Genomic DNA, 21,821 nt, shown 5'->3' with positions numbered 1-21,821 from the left:
TTTAACTTTTGGGTGAGGAAGAGTAACTCACTTCTGAATGCCAGATGGATTCTTCAGAGTTGTGGACAAAGATTTCTCTTTTTCCCTGTTCACTTGCATCTGTACCCATTATTTACCACTACTTTCCTCTCAGTTCTTTAATTCAAATCCTTTCTTGCTCTTCTTTTAAAACAGGTCTCGTGTAAATGAAAGTTCTGTACATCTTAATTAAGTCACTGAGCTGCCTTTTTCCCAAATAGATGGCAGTGATGCCATATTTGCTGGGGTAAAAGTGAGAAACATATCCTTTTAGTGCTGTTGGGAAATAATTTTAGCCGTGTTTTCCTGGTCTTTCAATCACTTTGTGTAACGATGCTACTCTTCTTTCTGTCTCTCTCATCTTCCAGGTCATGGGAAAATGGTGGGATGAAGCTGTTCTTCTGAGGATTGGCCTGAAGCTAGAGCAGTTTCGTAACCAGACCAAGAAACCATCCATTTATTATGACATCCTCGCATGATGGAGTGACCGAGATGGGGAATAAGTCTTTACCCCCCCAACCCCTTCCCACCCCTGTAGTTTTGACCTGGCCAAGTACTACGTGGACTTGTTTTCAGTGCTCATCTGAATGAGGTTTAGTGGCAGGCTCATCTGAGGAATGGGGAGAAGCACTGACTGGAGCAGGCACTGATGCTGAGTAGACATCAGTTCTGCTCCCTGTTCAGCACTGGATTGCCCAGTTCATACTGGGGAGACAAACTGTGCTCGCTAGTTCCTCACTGTTTTTGCCAACGGGGGAAGTTACAAATATCTTCTGCAACTTCTTTCCATGTCAGGGTCCTACGTAAAGATGGAAGACAGCTGCGGCTATGGCACTGTGTGTGAGCAGGTGATAGTGCTGTGTGGGGAAAGCCTCAACCTCTAGGCCTCACAGAACGCCTCCTGCTCCAGGATATAACAAAAGCACTGTTTTAAGAAGGAGAGGCAGCTTCCCTTAAGAGCTAAGCTCCTTTGGAATAAGGAAGATCTTAACACAGCTGCAGTTAGGCAGAGTTGGGTAAGCCCCTTACTTAAGCTAGCCCCTTAGAGCAAAAAAGAAGGCACTGTGAACCTTTAGTGTAAGGTCAGCCTGTTCTGCAGAGCTCACTGCAATCCCACCTACCTTCAACCCTTAAGTGCAAGGGGAGGAAAAAGCAGAGGGCGAAAGCTCATTATCTCTGCCCTGAAGCCCTGGTTCAGGATTCTGGCATCCTGTTGCACCACTGACAAACGTGTCTGTTCCCCAAGCTACAACTTGGAGAGCCTTTTCTCTCCCACTGGTTACTTAAGCGGAAGCCTACTGCCATTCAGGTGTCCCACTGGAAAAAGCAACCCAGGAATGCTGTGAAACGGCTGAGAGAGGTGCTGAGGGTGGAACGTAAGTGGTACTAAGAGCAGAAGTGCTATTGAGCTACTCTAGGAGTAGCTCACTATTCAGTACTCAGGGCACAGGAAAGTTGTTGCACAAAGCCACATGCAGCACAGAGCCTACTCTAGGTAAGAAGCCAACTCATCCCAAACTGTACTTCCAGAAATAAGATAGAAAAAAGATGAGAATGTATGACATCACAGCAGGAAAAGCTGGAGAAGGCTCTACTTATTCGAGAGTTGACCCAAAAGCCACAGTAGTTTCAGTGAAAGTCCCAGGTACCCGTGTCCTGCTTGCACCACCATGGCCGCATCAAAGAAAAGACCGAGTAACTAAAGCTAAACATTTAGGTTAGTTTTGGAACACCTTTGGGTTAATACTCAGAGGCATCTCCTGTTGTCAACCTCATGAAGTATCAGAGAAGAAAAACGCCTATGTTTGTGATCAGGGTCTGGGAGCTCTTACAGACAGGAACAGAAAAGCAGTAGATTCTTAGCTTGGAAGGAAAGAAGGAACCAGAAAGTAGTTGCAGTTTCTCCCAACCTCATTACAGTTGTTTTTTTAGTTAACATACATATCCACTCTTTAAACAGAGCTAGCACTTTACTAATGGCTAAAGGGTCCAGTCAGATAACACCTGAGTGGAAGAATGTTGCATAACCTTAAATACTTGAGTCAAAGCAGCAAGATCAGCTGTTAGCAGCGTCCACAGTTAAATTAATGACATGGTTGATAATTTTATCTTCACTTCCTTTGTGATATTACCACAACTGTTATTAGAGCCTACTGTAGTTCAACTTTATGAAGAACGGTGTTTAAAAGAAAAATATTTCCTCTACTATTAATAACTTATTAAATGCTCTAAAAACCTGAGAGTGAAACACTGCTGAAATGCATCCTGTGACAACAGGGGACTTGGTAAGTGTCTGACAAGAAGAAATTTCTTCCAGGAATACTGAAAGAAATGTTTGAATCTTCCCTAATTTAATGCAGTTAACTCAAGGGCAAAGAGATAGTGGTAAAAAAAAAAAAAAAAAATTATAATCCTGCTAAATTAAGCTATTTCAAATCCCTTTCTTTCTGACTGCTACACTACCTCAAAAATTAAAATTCCAAGATTTAGTTCATTTTCTGGGAGGAATGAGGAAGCTTAAGTTGCTAGGTAGCTAAAACAGGAGCTAAAGCAAAGGGTTTATTTAAAAATACAAACAAACAACAAAAAACCTGCATCCTGCTAGCTCTGGGAAGAAAAGGGAAGTGAAAGCTTTTGCTGGCTGTCAATAATTTAGTCTGTTTTTTCAGCACATTGGTTCTTCCCTTCCTCTAAATTGGTTTAACTGGTGCAAGTCTTCCCTGGTAGTGAGGTTTCTGGGTAAACTGCTCATACTGGTGAAAGGCCCCTGTTTCCTTTTTCCCCTAGCTCTTCACTTACTGAAATTTTAGAGGAGACCAGTTCCTAATTAACAGCAGCTCCATCCCCACAGTGGGCAATAGCAAGGCAATCGTGTGAGCAAAGCAGACACAGTGACCACACACACAAACAGTCCTGTTGCTTCACATAGATATATGTATGGGTATAGATATACGGTATATACACACTGATTTTTTTTTATATATATATATATAAAATAACACCTTGTTTATAAAGCGACATTTAATTGCCACCAGTTCCCTTCCCACCCCACAAAAACAACAGTATACAAAATATAAAATATTTTAAATATTTATAAACGCCGCAAGAAAAAAATAGAACTGTACGAAAATATTTTTTTCTGAGGTTCCCTCCCCGCCCAGGGGCACGGGAAGGGGAAAGGGTACACGTTGGGCAGGCCTAGTGTGCCTTCAGTCCATAGTTGTTAAGTGGATAGGAATATGCCCTGCCTAATACTATCCGGTCCCGGAGGAGCTTAAATAAGACATAATAATTGCAGAAAAGGATGAGGGCCATGGAGAGGGTATGGTTCCACTTCTCGGAGCGCAGCAGTGAGTAGAGCTGGTAGCAGACCACGCTGCCTTCGATGAGAATCAGCAGGTTGAGCAGCCGTAATGGACGGTGAAAAAGGAACTGCGAGGAAACAGGTAAAAAAGCACAGATTTCTGTAAGTTTTTTGCAACACTTGTGGGGAGGAGTGTGTGTGTAATACTGTCTGGTGCCACTGAGCTAGACAGAAGGAATGTTTGTACTCCAAGCACCACTGGCTGCTACTTAGGGAAAGCAGCGTAAGACATGAGGCATGTGAAGTGTCATTTTCCTTGAGAAGGGGAGGACTGGTGAAATAACCAGCCGAGATGCTTGCCCATTTCCCCAGAAGATGCTCTGTTAAGTAGAACCTCTTAAAAACATGTTTATGCCTGATGAGAGAGCTGCATCACCACACTGAGAAAAACACTGATGAGGCAGCTATTACTTCCCTTCTGATGCTGCAATGGGAAAACTTCTGCTGAGAACAGGTGACAGACGGCTGCCCGGCCTCAAACTCTGTTCTGCTGCAGCTAGGTTTAAGCCTCTCCTCCCTCCCACCACCACAACGCGCCAAGAGAAGAGATACTTGCATAAAAGCGGGCATGGGACACGTCTGAAGGCACTGCTACATTGTAAGGCCCAACTGCTTTATACAGGCATCGGCTACGTCGCACCAGTACTCCTTGTGGCCATATTGTGTTCTCTGACCAGCTGCGGGGAAAGAGTGCCGGAACGTTAGCATCAGAGGGACAGCACCGAGGAGGAGGAAATGCTCAGCTCACTGAAGAGGGGTTCACAGGAAGGGCAAGCATCTTGAAAAATGCCAAAGCTGCTGCTACAGGGATGTGTCCCAGCTTCCGTCAGAACAACACGGAGGTGAGGGTATCACAAGCTCACCAGGACTCAGATTGAGCAGTGAAAAAATGGCTCCCCATGCAAGAACCTGGCCTACTACATTGGAGGGGGACACCTCTGCCTCCATTAAAGCTACTGCTGCAGTGCCCCAGAGGAATTATTACAGCATTAGTTTCTGGGACGGAACCAGCATTTTACCAGGAGCTTGGACAGCATTCTAGAGCAGACATCTCTGTTTCTTGGGAACAGAAAGATCGGCAGAGCTGTGTCTGCAACCCATGGCACTATAGGGAGTGGAAAAGCTTGCTAAGTAGATAAGTATCAGCAGTGCTGTATCTACTGGCATGTCTTAGCCCCTCGCTTCCCATCCCCACACTTACATGTGCTGTGGAGCGTTGCTGTAGGAGCCGTGTTCTAGCTTCTGCCACTTGCCGAGGTGGGCAGCCGATCTGTGGAGCAGGTCGCAATACTTGGGAGGCAGCAGCTGAGTGGTGAGCATGACGAAGGCGTTGATCCACACCATGATGAGGTGCTCACAAGACCACCGCATGTCGTAGTACTGGGTGCTCTGCAAAGAGAGCGGACGAGAGCTTGGCACGCTGCTGTCACCAGGCAGAGGAGGGGATGACAAGGGGACATACTGCGTGTGCATCCAGCAGACCCACACCACACATTACAGGCATGCGCTTTTGGACCGGTGATTTCAGAGGGTTACAGCTTAGGAAATGCTCGAGGCTCCCTTCTCCTCGACCCGAAGGAGAAAGGGCGGGGGTATGACGCTGCAGCTTGGTGCCTCTCCTCCTCCGGCAGCAGGGAACAGGAGGGGCTGCTTTCCACAGAGCTGCCTCAGGAGCACCAGGACTGCTACGTGGATTGTGGAGCCCTACCCGCTTCGTTACACCAACTAGAGCTCGTTTGCATTAGAAGATGACAAAAAAAAAATAATACAACCCCCACACCGACAAGGGGTTCTCAGATTTAGATTCCTAGTTGGCTGCTTTCTAACAGGCTAAACACCAAAGCCTCTGATCCAAGCGCTCGAAACCCAGGACGTTGGATCTGAGACAAGCAACAACGCGTGCCCTTTTTCTAGGAAGACGACAGCTACTCATCTGCCTAGGACAGGGGGTGGGAGAAGGGGGGTTAGTAAGTGGGGTGATGGGACTGGAGGTGCATCACATTTATGGCAATACCTATCCGCCAACCAGGAGCAGTACTAGTGCACTCCGGATGCAGCCATGCTCCGCTATCCGGGCTGCCAAAGGGGAGACAGAGAAAAGGGGAATTAACCAGGAATCCGGCCTGGCAGCAATTCACACAACATTCAGAAGGAGGCGGCGGGCAGGGGCACGGAGAGAACCAGCCAAGAGCTACCTTGACAAAACACAGTGGCAGGAAGGCCACGTAGTAGGCACTGAAGAGAGAGTTGAAGAGAACTTCCTTGATCCTGCGGTTGAAGTCTGCTTTTAGGCACTCCACCTCATTGCGGATGAGATCTGGGGAAAGGGGGCAGCTGTGGGTAGGGATAGACGTAGGATTATTGAACTGTTCTCTCAAGGATTCCCACAGAAGCGAGAGGAAATCTTTGGGTTTGACCAGGCTGCTGACAGCTGAAGCCCCATCGTCCACCATCTGATCCTGTACCAAGTAACCACAGTCCGCAGGTAGGGGCTGTGCTCTGCTGTCCTGGTGGAAGCAGCACAGAGGAACGTAGACACCAAACCTGCAGGGAGAAAAAAGGAAGAAAGACGGGATGAAATGACAGCCAACCCGACACGAAGCAGCATCCACCTTCTCCACAAATGTTGGCCCTTATGAGAGGGACACCATTTCCCCTTTATTCATAAGATAAGGTGGCTTTTTTGTCTGCCTGTGTCTTGGGGGCAGATTATAGCCAGCATCTCTGGTTCCCCCAGAAGCTCATGCCACCCCTAGGCAGCTATGCTCCCCCCTGCCCTACAAATAAGAGGTATTGCTACTCACGGGTAGCCCAGGAAGAGAAGATTGAGCACAGAATGGCTGCGGAAGAGGTTGACCAGAGTCCAGCAGAGCACCCATCCACAGAGGGTGAGCAGCACCAGGCGCACCATGTAGTGAATCACTGACGTCGCACCCACCTGAGAGGCCTGCAAATAGAGAAGAAACGTTCAGCAGCCACGTGGCACGAGTGCTAGGACGTGAGCACACGGGGTGCCTGTGGAGGAGGAGCAGGAAGAAAGTGCCATGAAACACTGGAAGAGGGATGACTGCTCTCTTCCTCTAAGAAGGGGAAGACTGACTCTCTCTTACAAAGGTGAAACCGCTTGATGTCTTGTTTGGGAGAATCCACAAGATCCAAAAAAAAAAAAAAACCAACAAAACACCACAAGTTCTAGGGCATGGTTAAAATAGGGCCCTTTAAAAATCAGAGCTGTAAAGTAAAAGATGTTTTTACTCAGGTTCTTTAATGCTCTGATGATATTCCAAGATAGCCTGCAACACATTTCCTCCTGCTATTTCCTTTACAAAGACCAGATCTCAGCATTTATTTTCCTAAAGAACTGGTTATCACAATTCTCAGCTGAGGGAAGAGAAGATGGTGCACTCTGGCAATCCCCAAACCAGGATTTCCACCACTCCCTCTACTGCACATACGGGATACAGTCTAGTCAGGAGGCACCACCTTCAAAAGGACAGCGAGGAAGCTTGGTCCAGTCTTCAAAGGGGAGAAGGCAAACTGAACTACGGAAAGATTCTCAGTGATTATAGCCAATAGATGGGATGTGCAAGAACCTGCGTGGAAGGTTTCAAAGCAGAAGTTTCAGTCTGTGGAAGGTTTTATGGAGTAAAAATGAAAATGGTAGGAATCAAAAATGAAAATGGCAGGAATCGGAGATGAATGAACTGGGAATCCATCTTCATTCACCTGTTCAACAGCACTTAACTGTTAGGAATTTTTGTTCTTAAAACTTGTTGCTTAATCTGGAGTAGTATTAACTGTTTCAGTGGAGCTTCCCTTTTCCTCCAAAGAATTTTTCCCAAACATATCCTTGGTGTGGTTCTGCTCCCACAAAGATAGAGTGTGTCTCAAAATCTAAGCTCACGCAGAGTTATTGGGTAACCAGGACAAGGAAAAGCAGTTCTAACAGCTATTTCTATTTCACTTTAGTATACGCACACATCCTCCTTCTGACATTTCCCCTCTAATCTCCTTGTTCACTTTTCTAGTCTTGGCTAACCTCCCTATTTGCCTTTCTCCTACCTGACTTGCAGGGATAGAGAAGCAAGCAGGATCATTTCATCTCCTAGCTGCAAAGAGGACAGAGCTACCCAATATTGAAGGGCATGAATGGGCTCAAAAAAAAGACCCCAGTTCCCCAAGATCTTAGTCTTTCACACCCAGACTTGTTCTGGAGGGAGAAACGCTCCAGCTGCCCAACTCTCAGAACTTTCTAAAAGACTGTGGATGGTCACGCTCTGCAATCAGCCCTATGGGCAGGAGAGGGAACACTGAAAGGTTACCTCCGAGATGAGGGCCCACACCAGCCTCCGCGCCAGCATCACTGTGATGAACGCCGCCAGGTGGTAGTCAATGAGGTGGAAATTCTGAAGGAGGAAAGAGAAAAGGTCTTCACCAGGGGAACGGAGCCCAAAACCACCCAGCTGGGGTGGGACTGGAAAGCTGGCTGCTGAGAGCATTAGGATCACATTTCCCTAAATCTCTCTATCAGGGGTGAGAGAGAAGGGAGAAAACTGAGTAACACAGAAACATCTCCACAATTAAGGTCTTCCCCACATGTTGTAGGTCACTTCCCATGGAGGAATTTCTACTAAAAAAAAAATTTCTACCAAAAAAAAAAAAAAAAAAAACAGGGAAAAAAAAAGCCATCCTTCAAGGCAGGTATTTCTGGGGTCAAAGAGCACTCTAGAACTAAGATCCTACCGTGGAGAACAGTCTCCAGGTTCTTGAGGGAAAAGCCACCAACCACCACAACAAGGGCAGCCAAACCAAAGTCTGGAGTGCTGCATACCAGCTCACTTTAGCCTCTGGTCTCTGAAACAGGCTGTAGTGACCACCAGTGCTTCCTGATGATCAAGTTGATGGGGGAAATGCTGTCTTCACAGGCCATAGATCTGTACTGGAAGTTATTGTTGGCTCTGACTGCATGAAGTTAGATACAGCTCCTGGAACCCTTAATTTCTTTTTTTTCAGTGAAGCTGTGTGTTCTGGCTAGAACAGTCAGCAGAGTGAATACTGTCTGGAACCTGAAGGACATTTTGGGTACATGAGAATGTTCACCTTCTAGGAACAAGCATAAGTCTATATGTTTTCAGGTGGGGAGTCTAAAAGAGAAAGCTTTTTCTTCAAAGAAAGCTGTGCCCAGCACTGGGTAGCCGAATTTGCAGCTAACAGCTGGATAACTAGAACACCAGCACCACCTGTTGGTATAGTTACCCAAGGAACTGCCTCATGCTTCAAGGACACCATATAGGTTTCAGAACATGCAGACAAAGTTTGCTGACTCGGGTACAGCTCACTGCCAGGTTGCACAGCTTATTGGGCCAGGAAGGCTAAAGCTAAGGAGTCTGGATGGCCTATGTAAGGTGAGGATCTGACCCCTTCCCCAACTCTGCTGTTGACCTGTTGGGAGATACTCGTGCAAACTTCCCTCATCCTTTCTCTTTAGCTCTGTTGTTTCCTCTGGTAGGAGGCACCCACAGCAGCACGCAGGCTCCTGTAGGTTCAGCTCCATTTCAAAACCTAGCAGCTAGCTTGGCCATGCAAGTGTCCGCAAGAAATTTCCACTGAAGAAGCCCTGCTGACACCTCTCTCTCTTTCTCTCACCTTCTACCTATTTTTTTCCCCTATAAAATGAGGGATGACATGAGCCTGGTTGATCTGAGCATGTGCAAAGTCCCTTTCACCCCCTTCCATCAAAGGCTTGGTGACTCCTAGCTAAAGAAGCATGAAAAGCAGCTGTGTAATGACAAAGCACAAGGGAAGGATGGCGTTTGCTGGGGAACTCACCAGGGAGGTGCAGGACGCAGGGTGATTGTACGGGTACCACCAGACAGTCTTGTAGATGTTGATGTACTGAATGAAGAGGGCTACCAGCAGGTAGATGAAGAACAGGAATTCAAAGAGCAGGCTCCCGTCTAAAGGCAGCTCAGGGATCCGGCAGTGACGTACAGGCTCTGGAGTAATCAGCGCTGTGATCGGAGGTGCGGAGAGGCTGATGGCACTACCATTCCTACAGCAGACAGACACCACTCACTCGGTAAACATTCTACGTGGTCTCCACTGTTTTCCGGGACAGGGAGTGCTTAGGGTTGTCATTTTGGGACTGGGCATTGCTGGAGTGCAGACAGTATCAGTCTTGCACTCATACTACTGGCGCAAGACTGGTGGTGAGCTTTGTCTTCCTCTTAACACAAACAAAACCCTTATCCAGTGTTTTCTGCACACAACTGATAGATCGGTCTACCAGAGGTGCCCAGCTCTACTTCAGGCAAGTTTCAGAGGGAAGACCAGAGGTACAATGAGGAAGAAAACTTCAAGCAAAACCATGAGATGCTGCAGCAGCATCCAGTTCACCCCAGGACAGAAGCACACGGCCTCTTTCTCCAGTACTGCAAAGTGCCCATCACCTTTCTGTGCACAGCTCCTCTCTTAAAGAGAGGTAACAAAAAACACAATGGAGGAGTTCAGCCACTGCCTCGAGGCTGACCTCTCAAGTGCCGTCACACTTCTAACCTATCCTTCAAAGGAGGCTAGGACAATTAAAAAGCTCTTGCAGACTACACTGGTGGAGAAAATTCAAATGTAAACTATGCTGTCTGAAACTGAGATAAGCAACACTCCCCTAGGACCTTACAGCACTTACGCCGTGGCCTCAACAGTCACCTCTTCCTCAAATATCTCAGACTGCCATCTATCCACATACTGAGGCCTGAGAAGTCCTAAATGCCAAAGCTAAATGGCTTCAATCTCTCTACTCTGCAAGAATGACCCTGTCTCACGTAGATCGGGGCCTCAATATGCAGCAAGTGGTTTCTCTAGCCTGCTGACTTCTGCAGGGGAGGAAATAACACTGGGCCCTTTAACCTTATGCTAAATGCAGAGCTATAAATGTCGCCGCGTGTTCCTTTTTCAAGCCCCAACTTCCCCAGTACATGGAGATTAGTTTTGTCAACCGTTTCATGTGGATGCAACAGTGCTAAAACAGAGTATAAGACATCCTTCTGCCCTTTCTTTCTATCATGCAGAGGAGGACTCACAGCTGAGCTCTGACATGTCACAGTTATTTCCTGTGGTATTGCAGGCAACCGAGTAACAGAGTAAACGAGTAAAAGGCTCGTAATCTGCTAGGATTCGCTGCTCTGCAAACTGCTGCAGGGAAAGACAAAACAAGTTCTGTGCGACCGCAGCCTCACTTCCACGAGCTTCCTCATGGGGCAGATTTTAACCATTGAGCAGAGCTCAGAGGGGATAGACCCAGCTTTTAACATCCCAGCCACGGGTGTCTCCACGATCCTACTTCTGTCCTCACCTGTTTCTCAAACCAGTACCGTTTCCACAGCTCCCACCGACCAGAGTCTGGAGAGAAGGCAAAGCTGAACGGCTTAGCTGCTGCCGGCTGGGTCCCCTCCTTCCACCGGGCATGACCAGGAACCAGTCCGCTTCCAGTGCCTCCAGCAGGCTGTGCCCCGTGACCCAGACAATACTGACGCCTTCCCAGGTCTGCAAAGGAAGCAGAAACATCACTGAAGCTGCAAGCTACTGGTGACATGGTTCACACCCTGGCCAAATGAGTTCACGCAAAAGGAAGCCACACACAGAGGCAGGACCTTGTCGTAAAGCTGGGATGCCCATCACCACTCCGAAGCACTCTGTCATTTCTACAGCACCAGATCGGTGCCTGCATGCTCAGAACAGGCTCCATTGACACCATGTCGTAAAACAGTTTCTGCTTAAATCAACCACCTGTAGCAGTTCCTGTTGGCTGGGAAGCTCTACCAGGCATCTCCAGGGCACACAACAGCAAGTATGGGAAGAACCCTCTCTCTGCTCTGCTCTAAGGAGCTGCTGGAGCTTTGCAGGTTGTTCTGACCACCCAACGGATCATTTGATAGGGTGTGATGCTGGTAGGCAGTTTGGACCCTCTCTGCTGGAGCGCAGAACAGCCAGCATTAATAGGTCTCCACGAAGGCTTCGCAAAGCATTTAATTGCATGGTTCAGTTCCCTTTTGTGCTAAGAAAGCCTGACTGACATGATAGTAGGAGGGCCGTTTAAAAGCAGTTCCAGCTAGCAGTAGTGCACCAAAACTCGTATGTATGTGTGCCCTTAAAATGCATGGATAGGCAACCACATATCCCAGCCTTTTTTTTTTTTTTTTAATTAGAAAGTAAGCCTGTAAATATTTGTTTATTTTGAATGAAGCATTTAAATCCATCAGTTCTTTAAAATGAACTGTATGAGAGAGACTGGGCAACTCAGAATATCAGCAGGATGGATTGTCTGGCAAAGACTTTACCAATTCCCATGTACTTTTGCATTTATTTCATCAATCTCACACATGGCACTACAGGGATTTCAGCAGTTACCTAAGTTTCTGATGGCTACCAGGCTGGTAAGGGACTGACAAGTTAAATTTGAGCACAAATCCTGGAAGTAATTCCTGGTGAGCATGCTGGACACACAGAATCAACACCGAGAGGGCACCTCAAGACAAAGATGTCATTGTTTCTGCATTTCTGGAGACTACTCAGGTGCCCTTTTGGCAAAACACCGTAGCCAGAGCCAACCCAGGATCTATTCCCACCTTCTGGGAAACTCTGGATCCAGCTTTGAAATGTACAGGTGGGACCCAACATCTGCTTAAAATTCAGTTATCACCTCCTTTAAAATCTTGAGAAATCATGGCAGGCAGAAATGCCAGAAAGCTTGCTGAATGAGTCATATCATTGTCACCATGAACACTGTGCAGAACTATCCAAAAGGAAAAAAAAAAAAAAAAAATCCAAAAAAATCCCAACCTTCCCCAGAATTTTCTTTTGTTTTCAAGTTTCCCTGGCTTCATCTCTACTCCAACAGCCAATTCTCAAAGTCGCATCAAAAACCAGATAAGGTGTTACTAAAGATGAATGCTTTGCACATACCCACATGAAGGTCACTTGCAAAGAAAAAAAAGTAAAACAGAGATTTTGGAGAAAAAAAAATGGCATTGTGAAATTGCATGAAAGGAGAGGGTAAACACTGGACGGTTTGGGTTTGAAGGAAGATAAAATGTATTTTGCCAGGCTTTGAAACTCTCACTGTAATTCCGAAAAAGACACAACAGAGAACTGAGTGCTACTTTACCTTTCTAGTCAATAATTTGAAGCTTACAGAGGACCTTCGCTAGGATGTTACAGAGTTTTAATTTCAGGCACTAAATATAAACAGAAGAAAATTCTCCTGCATGCACAAGATGAGCAGGGGCAGCAAGAGACAATGAAGAACTCATTTAGGGCATCCAGATACTTTATGTAAGTGGCTAAGAAGAAAAAAAAAAAAAAAAGAGCCACTTTCAAAGCCATATGAAGGCAAATTAAACTATTACAGGAACTGTGGAAGCTGAAACAATTGATCTAATCCAACCTACAGGATATTTATGATAACGGATGCAATAGCCCGAAGTCGGTGTTCGAACCAGAGGTATTAAGAGTTAGCGGAAGGTATTTTATGCCACGCTCAACGATTCACGTAAATAATTCAAGAGCTCTCATTCACACCATCCCCATTAGTATGCCTCACATGCTTACCAACGTAAACACTCGGACACTGAGGGATCAAACTCCTACCCGCTGGTTTGGCAAACCAGTAAAATGCTAGTTTCTACCAGCAAAAATGAGTGCCTGTAGGAAAGGGCCCTCCTTAATGTCAGTGCAGCGTATCCTAAATGCCCTTGAATACTTCCTTTTGCATTGATCCATTACCATATGGACTGGGCTAATGCCTGAGCACAGTTACTTGAGCCACGCTTTAAAAAGCTTGACTTTGCTAGGGTCTGATCAATTTAGGAGGGTGTCTGTTAGAGCAAAACCTGCCCAAGGAACCTTTATTTTTTCGTTTTTGTTTTGTAAAACTAGGCACACAAAACCAAAGCTCCCTAGACCAAGTTAAACAATGTGTTAAGATTAGAGATGAGTTTGCCTCAAAGCCTGCGTTTTTGGCTTTGAAACAATCCACAGCCCTCCTTTTCGAGGAGGGAAGACACAGGGAAAAGAAGTTTTTATAGTTCTCAATTATTAAATCAAGGCATGATTTGATTGTGAACTTTATGCATGAAGCGTCCGTGACCTTTTACTCCATTAGATAAGATTCCTGCGTGCACTGAAGTCATTACAAGTTCTCATAAAGACCCACACACCTACAAGACTCCTTTCTCTGCTTGTAGGGTCCCCACCCCGCAGCTACCCATCCGCACTCACTTTATACACAGTTTCATGCACAGAGAGTGAGTGGCGGTAGATAAAAGCTTTTCCTGTCAAGACTCTTTAGTCCATTGATTCGATTCCGCGTTGTTCTTCCCAGTTCACCTTAATTTCCCTTCGAATGATCTCATGTATTTGCAGTGCCTTCATCCTCAGCATCACCAGAACAGGAACCGCCCTGCTTCCGAGATCTCTCTAGGGCAGATACGGGCATCACAAAAAGGCACGTGAAAGATTTGGGGGAAAATTTGGCAGAAGCTAGCAGGCCTGTCCACATATGTGGAAAGAAAATGGGTATGGATGGCTTGGAGTCCTAGAGGGACTCCTCCCTTCAAGCCATACTAACGAAGAGCCAGGCAGATGAGTTATCCAGCAGTTCGGAGGTGAAAGAGCACGCAGCCCTCCCCGCTCCCCAGGGCCCATCACTCGGTCGCATTCCTCCATCAGCAGCTGTCTAAACAGTACTTCCAAGGGACAAACCAGAAGAGAGCCAGTGACTCATCAGAACGAAAAATCTGCCTCGCTCCCTGTCTCTCTGCTGGAAACGCTACGACACGTAGCCAGTTATTTCGATGGCGTTAATGCTTTTTAATTGGAGAGAACTCCCAGCCTCCAATCCTCTCGGGAAGCTTGCTGTATCAAGGCCTGAGAACTGTCAGAGCTTCAGAAAAAAAAAAACAAAAAACAAAAAACACCACACTCAAGAAGCTTTCCTTGGCTCCAGAAGTCCTACAACCAGATGCTCTCATGAGCAGGAAGGGAAACGTGGCCACCCTCGCTCGAAGTGATGCAGCCTGAGACCACCACGGGTCTCTCGTTGCAACTCTCCACCTTGATCTGAGCGGCCTGCACCCTGCCTAAAGAAGCAGGTTACACCGTGGGGTGAGGCACCCCATCGCCCCTGTGGCTGTGAGGGAGGAAGGCTTTCAGCATCGCTGCTGGAGCTCCCTCCCCGTGGCAAACAGCACCACTGGGAGCGCCGACTTCTGCTTCGTTCCTCTTCAGAGGCGCCTGTCCTGAAAACGAAACCAAAGGACGGCCTGAACGAGCTGCAGGGCTCGCTTCTAGCCTACGAAGGCACAGGATCATTTAGGCTCCTGGTGCACCACGATCTGCTTGAAAGCCTTTGTCCCTGCACTGCTGCAGAGCAGCACGGCCAGTACTGTAAACTTTGGAGGCTACCAGTGGCCATAAGCCACCCACAGGTAACAACAACTCCCTGTGTCCCAGACAGTGGCTTATTTATAAAAGCTTGTCCACGAGGCTGCAGAGACAGTTGCTAGCCCCTGGTGAAACCATTTGTGAAAGGATGGGAGGAGGAAAAGGGGACAGGATTCTCTAAGCACTAGGACTGAATGCATACCGTAACAATCATGACTCTTAGTTAGCAGACAAATAGCTCTTTCTCCTCTCCAGCCAGTCTCCAAAGCTGAAACAACACATGTAAAAAGGTCTCTTGGGTTACAGAGATCCCCCTTCTTTAAGTAGCTGGGCCTGGTTAACCTAATCCCAAACTTGCATTCATCCAACAATCCTAATGCCTTCGCAAATTATTACTGAATTCACATTACATTCAAGTTTTCTTTGGAATTGCCACGAGTCCTAGTTATTATGGCTCAATTTTACATCTTCTTGGTGTGACAATTTTATTTCCTTCTAGTTTTTAAATAAAACCGTCACGACAGATGGAAAAACTTAGAGCTGGCAGCCTATTCACCCAACGCACTGCAATCGATCAATAAATCGGTCAATAAATAAATAAAATTCAAGAACGGGAACGGTGATGCCCACGCTTCAATCAAGAGGCCACCTTGTCGGTGTGGCAGATGTGACGCGGCTGAAGTGGAGATGCTGCAAAACTTCTGTGGCAGCAACGGCCGGGTTCAGGCATGAAAAAGCAATTGGTTGTCGTGACGATTTCAGGAGGAAATAACCGATAAGTTATCAGATGGAAAGCCAAATATTTGGCTTGTGCCGAGGCCCCCCAGCGCTAGGCAAACAGAACCTTTCAACCGGGGCTGGCTGGGGAGGCACACACCTGCCAGCTGGCCCGGAGCAGGGAGGCCAAACCGGTTAGGAGCAAGGTCTCCCAAGTCAGCACATTTTCCGTGCCCTCACGCTGCAGCCAGCACCCAGGAGCAGCAGATTAAGGAGGAGACTCGGGACGGATGGACACAGAAAGCCCCTAAAGCAGAGGCAAGGGTCAGGCCCCGGAAGCAGCGAGCAGGGCTGTGAATCAGCGCTGTCAGGTGATGCAGGAGCGAGGCTCATTTTTGCTCAGTGACTAAGAACCAAGAACCGCCCTTGTAATAACAAAACCAACCAGCACGATCAAGTTAGCGTGGGCTTTTTTGATGCAGCAGAACTCTGGCTGGAAAGGATGAAGAGGATCCATCCATCAGTTCTCCACACGCACGCCAAAAACGACGGGTAGAAGCAGTAAGAAAAAGGAATGATTTCGCAATCTGCAAAGGTGCTGCAGTGACTGGCTTCAGGCATCCTCAGCGACGCAGGCTACAGCTAGACAGAAAGACAAGGTGAAGGTAGCACGTGCCTCTTGCAGCAGTCACAGTGCATCAAATACCCACTGACAAAAACGGGAGCAGGAAAGAAAAGTTTTCCAGGGAGTGTGTGCAGTATGCTCAGTTTAGATCGCTTTGTGGACCTATTCTTCAAGAATGGAAGGTGGATTTAAGCCCTTAGTAGTCTAGACCAAGAGAATTACCCCAGAGATTGAAAAGGCAATTTTAAAAAATGGCCAGGGATCTCCAACTCAAATGCTACATTCCTTAGAAATCCCCCCAAATACCTTACTTCAGGGGGCACAAGGAAGAGATTTCCAGAGGCATGCAGGAGACGAGTCCTACTCCGAATAGAGATGAACTCGAAATCCTTGCAAATTGGACGAAAGAAGATGCACACGCTAAGCGCCCTCAATGAACCGCTGGCTACAAGAGAGCAAGAACAAAGCTGCGATTCATGCAGTAATAAAATAATACCTCATAACCATGTAATTACCCTGTGCAATTAAGTGCTGCAGGATGTCAAAGCAAACAGCTTACTAAGACCTTAATGAAAGACTACAATAATTTTATGAATGAAGACAAGTGGAGTAACATTCAAAACAAACAACAACAACAAAAAAAAACCACCGTGGTCCTCAGGGCTGATCAAACAAGTGGCAAATAATACACTTCTCAGCAGAACAACTGTATCGCACAACTAGCGAGATCTTTTCTTTGGCCTCCTTTGATGTATGCGGCAATAATCCCAGCCCAATACTGGATTTTGGAATAAAGAAAGCATTTGCTTCTTCTATGAAAGCACGGCAGAATTTCAAAGTTGATATTTTCCAGCGCCAGCTGGAAATGCAGTCCTGACGAGTTGGATCATGGTCTATTTCGGTCTTACAGTTCCCATGCTTCTCAATTGTATGGGGAAAAGGACAGCGATTCCCATCTCATACAGAGCTGGCAGGAGTTGCTAAACTAGACATATGGTTCTCAAACGCAACTTTGCATTGTCATCTGAAAGCTCCAGAGAGTTTAAGCTTCAGATCCAAAGCAGGGTTTGGCCATGTAACACCACAAGTTTAAGCTCCAATTCCACACGCCTAGCACAGATAGAAACTAAAGTTCACTTTAGAAACCCGTTTCCTGTATTTTTTCCCCCATAACAAACCAACTACTGGAAGATGAACGGGCTTACCAGGTATTTAGGCACTTCGTGCATCACTGATGGGGAGGCAGATTAATATACAGCCAGCTTTGAGCCCGACTACCACTGCAGGACAAGGGATGCTGCTCTTCAAAGCCTGGCAATCACCAAATGGCGAGGATGAGGTTTTGGAGACACCCCAGGCAACGCCACAAAGGCTGTCTGGTAATACAACCCATCAGCACACACTCTTAGACACTTCTTGCACCAAATTCCTTCGCCAAGCACCACACGCTGGCGCAGGACTACCAAGACGCTGCCCTCTGTTATGCAGTGCCACACACAGCAACTGGGAAAAGGAGGGCGATTTTGGCCTTTGGGCATGGAGATTTTCTTTTCTAGCTGATCTGGACAAACACCCAGCCAAACAGACAGCCCTGGGGGAGGAGGGTGGGTGGGCAAACCAACTTTTGCTTTAAGAACCCACTTTTTAATGTTCAGCCAAGCAAGCCATCAAAAATCTGCATTTTCTTCCAAATCCTCAATGCGTACACATGGTCTAATGGCACAAGCACAGGGTTTCAAGCCGGGAGCTCTGCTTTTTAATCTCTCCTCTTCAACTGACTTGCAGGGAAGTTGTTTTTACTGGTTCAGGCCTCATTTCCTTATCCCAAAAGGGATAAACACTCAGGCAAGTATTTCTGCTCCCAGGGGGTCTCTGTATGTAGTAGTGAATATATTTTTATAGTATTATTTTAGAACTTTTGACAAGCTTTTTTTTAAACAAACAGAAGCAGCTTTCCTGCTGGTTTTGCTTCGCTGCCAGCCCCTATGTTTAATTTAATGGAGATCAGCCACGATGACGAGCCACGGGGAGTCACTAGGATTTTTCTATTTTGTCCTCACACAGCTAAAAATAAGGCAGGCATCTGCCACCCGTAGCAAGGAGTTTGAAGATATGGAGTAGAACACAAGAAAGACACACTCTGCAAACTCATTTCACGTTTGTCTTTTTTTCCTAACAGCATCTAACGTTACTTTTACTGGTACTATGTACAGGCGTGCCTCCCTATACCCCATCAACATTCAGCTAGCAGATCCCACGGAGGCCCAGGGGCTCCTCTCTGCATTCAAATCAGCTGGGCATTTCTTGAGCCTTACCCCAAGTCATCAGACTGGAATTCCTACTGGAAAGTATCAGCGGACAAAAAGGCCTTAATACCTCCCTGACACAGTGGAGAAGTGGAATTCTGCATAAACCATAATTTGCACAAATCATAATTCTGCAAATAAAACATACGACACATCAACTCCCCTCTGCTTCCATCTGAAATAACAAGTACAGGGAATATTTTAGCCATTTCAGACGGCCCCGTCATGCAATTTCCCCACAGAACAGTAAGGATATTCGGATTCAATTTCCATTAGTGTGGTAGGCAGCACTCCGAACATCATATGACCATTTGCAGAGCAACTAATCTAGCAAACCAGGAAAATAAAATAGGAGACATTAATCCCTGATATAATTAATTACGCCAAGACCAATATAGCAGTCTGAATTTGCATGCATGCTCCCTTCGAAGCATTACTGGGTTGCAGAAGTCTATTGATAATTTTGCCTTAAACCAAACGTTTCAAACCAGTCAGCACACATGGATGCTGCTGCACCACGTTAGCCAGCAGAGCTTTTCAGACCAGGTTGCATAATATTCACTTCCCACCAGAAGTCTCGTTTTCCGCTTGCAACATGCTCAGTCCAAAAAGTCAAAAAAAAAAAAAAATGTTGGAAATGACCCTCATACGAACACACCCCCAAAAGAATGGCAGGAAAACTTTCAGGCAAGTTTGTGACAGCTCATGAATGATTTGGCCAAGTCACACAGCAACTAGAGGTTTACCTCTGATTTTAAAACAGCACCTGCTAGAAATTCTCCTGCTTATCTGATTGTGATATGGCTAGAAAAAAATGAAATAAAGTTTCCGTCACCACAAGAGACCCACTGTGGTTAGGTAACAACGAAGAGAGAGTGCTAACTTCATGACACAGCTCCTTACCATGAAAAGCCAAACTCTGCAGCCAGGAAAACTCCAGCGCAGTGGAATACTGAGATAGCAAAGAAAAGATCACTGAATGAAAAGGAAGGCTCACTGTCATAATTTTGTATCTTACTTACAGTTTCTTATGCATAAAACAGCACCACAGTGTTGTTGCTACACTGTATCAGCTCTCCAACTGAATGGCAGTGCCAGGAGAACAAAAGTTGGGCCTCAAAAAGGAAAACATATATTAAGTAGCAGAATATAGCTAAGTAGGACAGATCAAGTAATACAAAGTCTAACGATCCCAAGCATTTCAGTAGATTCTGCAAACCAGATTCAGTCCTCCCCTGTATTTCTCTGTCTATAAACACACCAGGACCTAACTTTCATAACGAACAAACAAAAGAATGGTTGGAAGTCAGTAAAATTTCTAAAACTTAGTTTTCTAATCGCAAACAAATTCAATTAACTCTCTAAATAGAGATGAAATGGTTTTCACAAGTGCTAAAAACACATTCCTCTTTGTATTGACAAAAACTGAAAACTAAAACTGAACCACATACTTGTAATGTTAGCTGTCAGGAGAAAATAAAAGAAAATAAAGAAAACAAACAAAACCCCTTTTCCCAGGATTTAATTATACTGAGGCACACAGAAAGCACTGAGACTGAGGAGTTGTATGGTCTCAGACTCGGTACTATCTTGTTGCTTTGCCCCATATCCATCTTCAGGAGCTCTAACACCTAAATTCCCAGACCTTCTGATAATCAGGTCTCAAATGAGTGTGGGTAGGTCTCTGCCAAGAGACAGCCAGAATGAGTCTGTGTACAGGAGGTACACAGACACCCTGTGGTCTTAAAATGTGGAGTAGACATTACAGTGGACACAGCTAACTGGCCAAGTTACATTACCTGAGCACCTCTGTCCCTCCAAATAAATCAGACCTGGATAGCATTCCTGCCCCACGTGCTGGTTTGCACTGCAAAATTAAAGTCAAAGATGGTTGAGAACAGAAACAAAGAGTGGCTGCATCCCCGCCTGAAGAAGTCCCTGTCTGAGAAGGTGCAACAAGGAGGTTCAGCACAGCTCACAGAGAGGTTGGCACTGCCTGACCACCACTTTGGCGTCACTGGGCCCAGGTTTTACCAGCAGAGCATCCTCAAGTGCGACGCCACGCGCCCCAGCTGAAGGAGTCTGCGCTCCAGAGAGGCAGCTGGAAGGAGAAAGAAGCATCAGAAACAAAGTCATGCCAGAGGCAGAAGTGCCACGAGGTAAGCAAAGGGGCAGACTACAGGTTAAAGGGCTGGTGTCCCGCTCTGCCCTCAACATCTGGTGAAACCAGAGCCGAGCCATTCCAGTCCCATACCACTGTGTCCCTCTCACAGAAAATCCTTCCTGCTCACAGCTAGTTAACAGGCTCGAGCTGGTTACAGAGAGGATGCCTTGCCTCCAAAAGCTTTACAACTCACCGCTGTGGAGTCCAGACATCTTAATCTTTCACTTACAGTCGTGACAGATGCCAGCGATGCTGGGTACCTGTTAATCGCCACCAAGAAGCACGCACAGGAGTGATCATACACCACTAACAGAACTACCTGCGTTTCAGCTAAATACTGATGTATTAAAGGGAATGGTGAAAGAGCTATCTCACATAACAAGGCCTAGCTCCTACCCTACGAAGTGGAGGATGTGTTTTCTTGGCCGTGCAAGCAGAAGCAGGCACAGATGGTCGCCCTGGGCACGACGGCTCTCCTGCGGCCGCTTACGCTTCCTCAGACCTCAGAGGGGATGGCCTCGGTGCTTGGCCTCGGTGCCTGGCCTCCCACGGGGCGCTGCTGTGTCACACAGCCCTCTCGGGGCTGCTCGCTTCACAGCAACCCTCTAAAAACCCACAGCAACCCCACAGGAGACCCCCGTCCCCACAACACACCCAACACCCCGCTTGGGAGCCCAGACACACCGCCGAGGCCTGGGGAAACGTCTAAAAAGGCAAACCCCGGCTCCAACCACCTCAACTTTTAACCAGAGAGAGGCAGAACAGACATAAAAAGCCCTCACACCCCCACCCCACGGAGGGGCTTCACCTGCGGGGTACTCACACATCCAAGCACGGCTCGGACATCGGCCGGCAGCGGCGGCCCGGCGGCGCTGCCCCCTCACCCGCGGCGCCCCGGGCCGCCGAGGGGGGATGAAGAAGAAGAAGAGGAAGAGGAGAAGGAGGAGGAGGAGGAGGACGACGAGGAGGAGGCGGCAGCGGGGGGCACCCCGCGGGCTCGCCCCTCCTGCCGCCGTGCGGCCCCACCTCGCGGGGAAGGGAAGGGAAGAAGGAGGGAAGGAAGGGAAGAAGGGAGGCTGGGCGGCCCGGCTCGGCTCGGCTCGGCCCCGCAGCTGCCCGGGGAGACGTGGCAGGGAGTGAGGGCTGATGCTCTCATCACACGGCGACAGGAGGCGGCAGGCAGCAGGC

The 21,821-nt window shown here is 47.1% G+C and overlaps 2 protein-coding genes across 2 annotated transcripts in view; one reads left to right on the top strand and one right to left on the bottom strand.

Annotated features, from left to right (window-relative positions):
• LOC137864095 (uncharacterized) overlaps window positions 1-3,450 on the top strand; it is a 16,207-nt gene extending 12,757 nt beyond the window's left edge. Inside the window, exon 20 of the mRNA XM_068697899.1 lies at window positions 387-3,450. Coding sequence (XP_068554000.1) covers window positions 387-497 — 111 coding nt within the window. The 3' untranslated portion in view covers window positions 498-3,450. The remainder of the gene's footprint in view (window positions 1-386) is intronic.
• TMEM39A (transmembrane protein 39A) lies at window positions 3,093-21,821 on the bottom strand. The gene is made up of 9 exons (XM_068697942.1): window positions 21,457-21,821; window positions 10,734-10,924; window positions 9,212-9,434; window positions 7,705-7,788; window positions 6,187-6,329; window positions 5,578-5,926; window positions 4,584-4,771; window positions 3,939-4,059; window positions 3,093-3,450 (listed from the first exon to the last, which is right to left on the bottom strand). The coding sequence occupies exons 2-9, from the start codon at window positions 10,844-10,846 to the stop codon at window positions 3,217-3,219; spliced, it is 1,455 nt and encodes a 484-aa protein (XP_068554043.1). The 5' UTR covers window positions 10,847-10,924; window positions 21,457-21,821; the 3' UTR covers window positions 3,093-3,216.

The sequence above is a fragment of the Anas acuta genome, chromosome 1, assembly GCF_963932015.1.
Source record: "Anas acuta chromosome 1, bAnaAcu1.1, whole genome shotgun sequence".
NCBI lineage: Eukaryota > Metazoa > Chordata > Aves > Anseriformes > Anatidae > Anas > Anas acuta.
This window is presented reverse-complemented; position numbering and strand designations above follow the sequence as displayed.

Coding starts and splice junctions, on each gene's coding strand:
- TMEM39A (XM_068697942.1), bottom strand. CDS start 10,846: ATGCCCGGTGGAAGGAGGGGACCCAGCCGGCAGCAGCTAAGCCGTTCA. Junction 9,435..10,733: donor GGTACTGGTTTGAGAAACAG/GTGAGGACAGAA, acceptor TGTCTGCTGTAG/GAATGGTAGTGCCATCAGCC. Junction 4,060..4,583: donor AGCAACGCTCCACAGCACAT/GTAAGTGTGGGG, acceptor CTTTCCCCGCAG/CTGGTCAGAGAACACAATAT.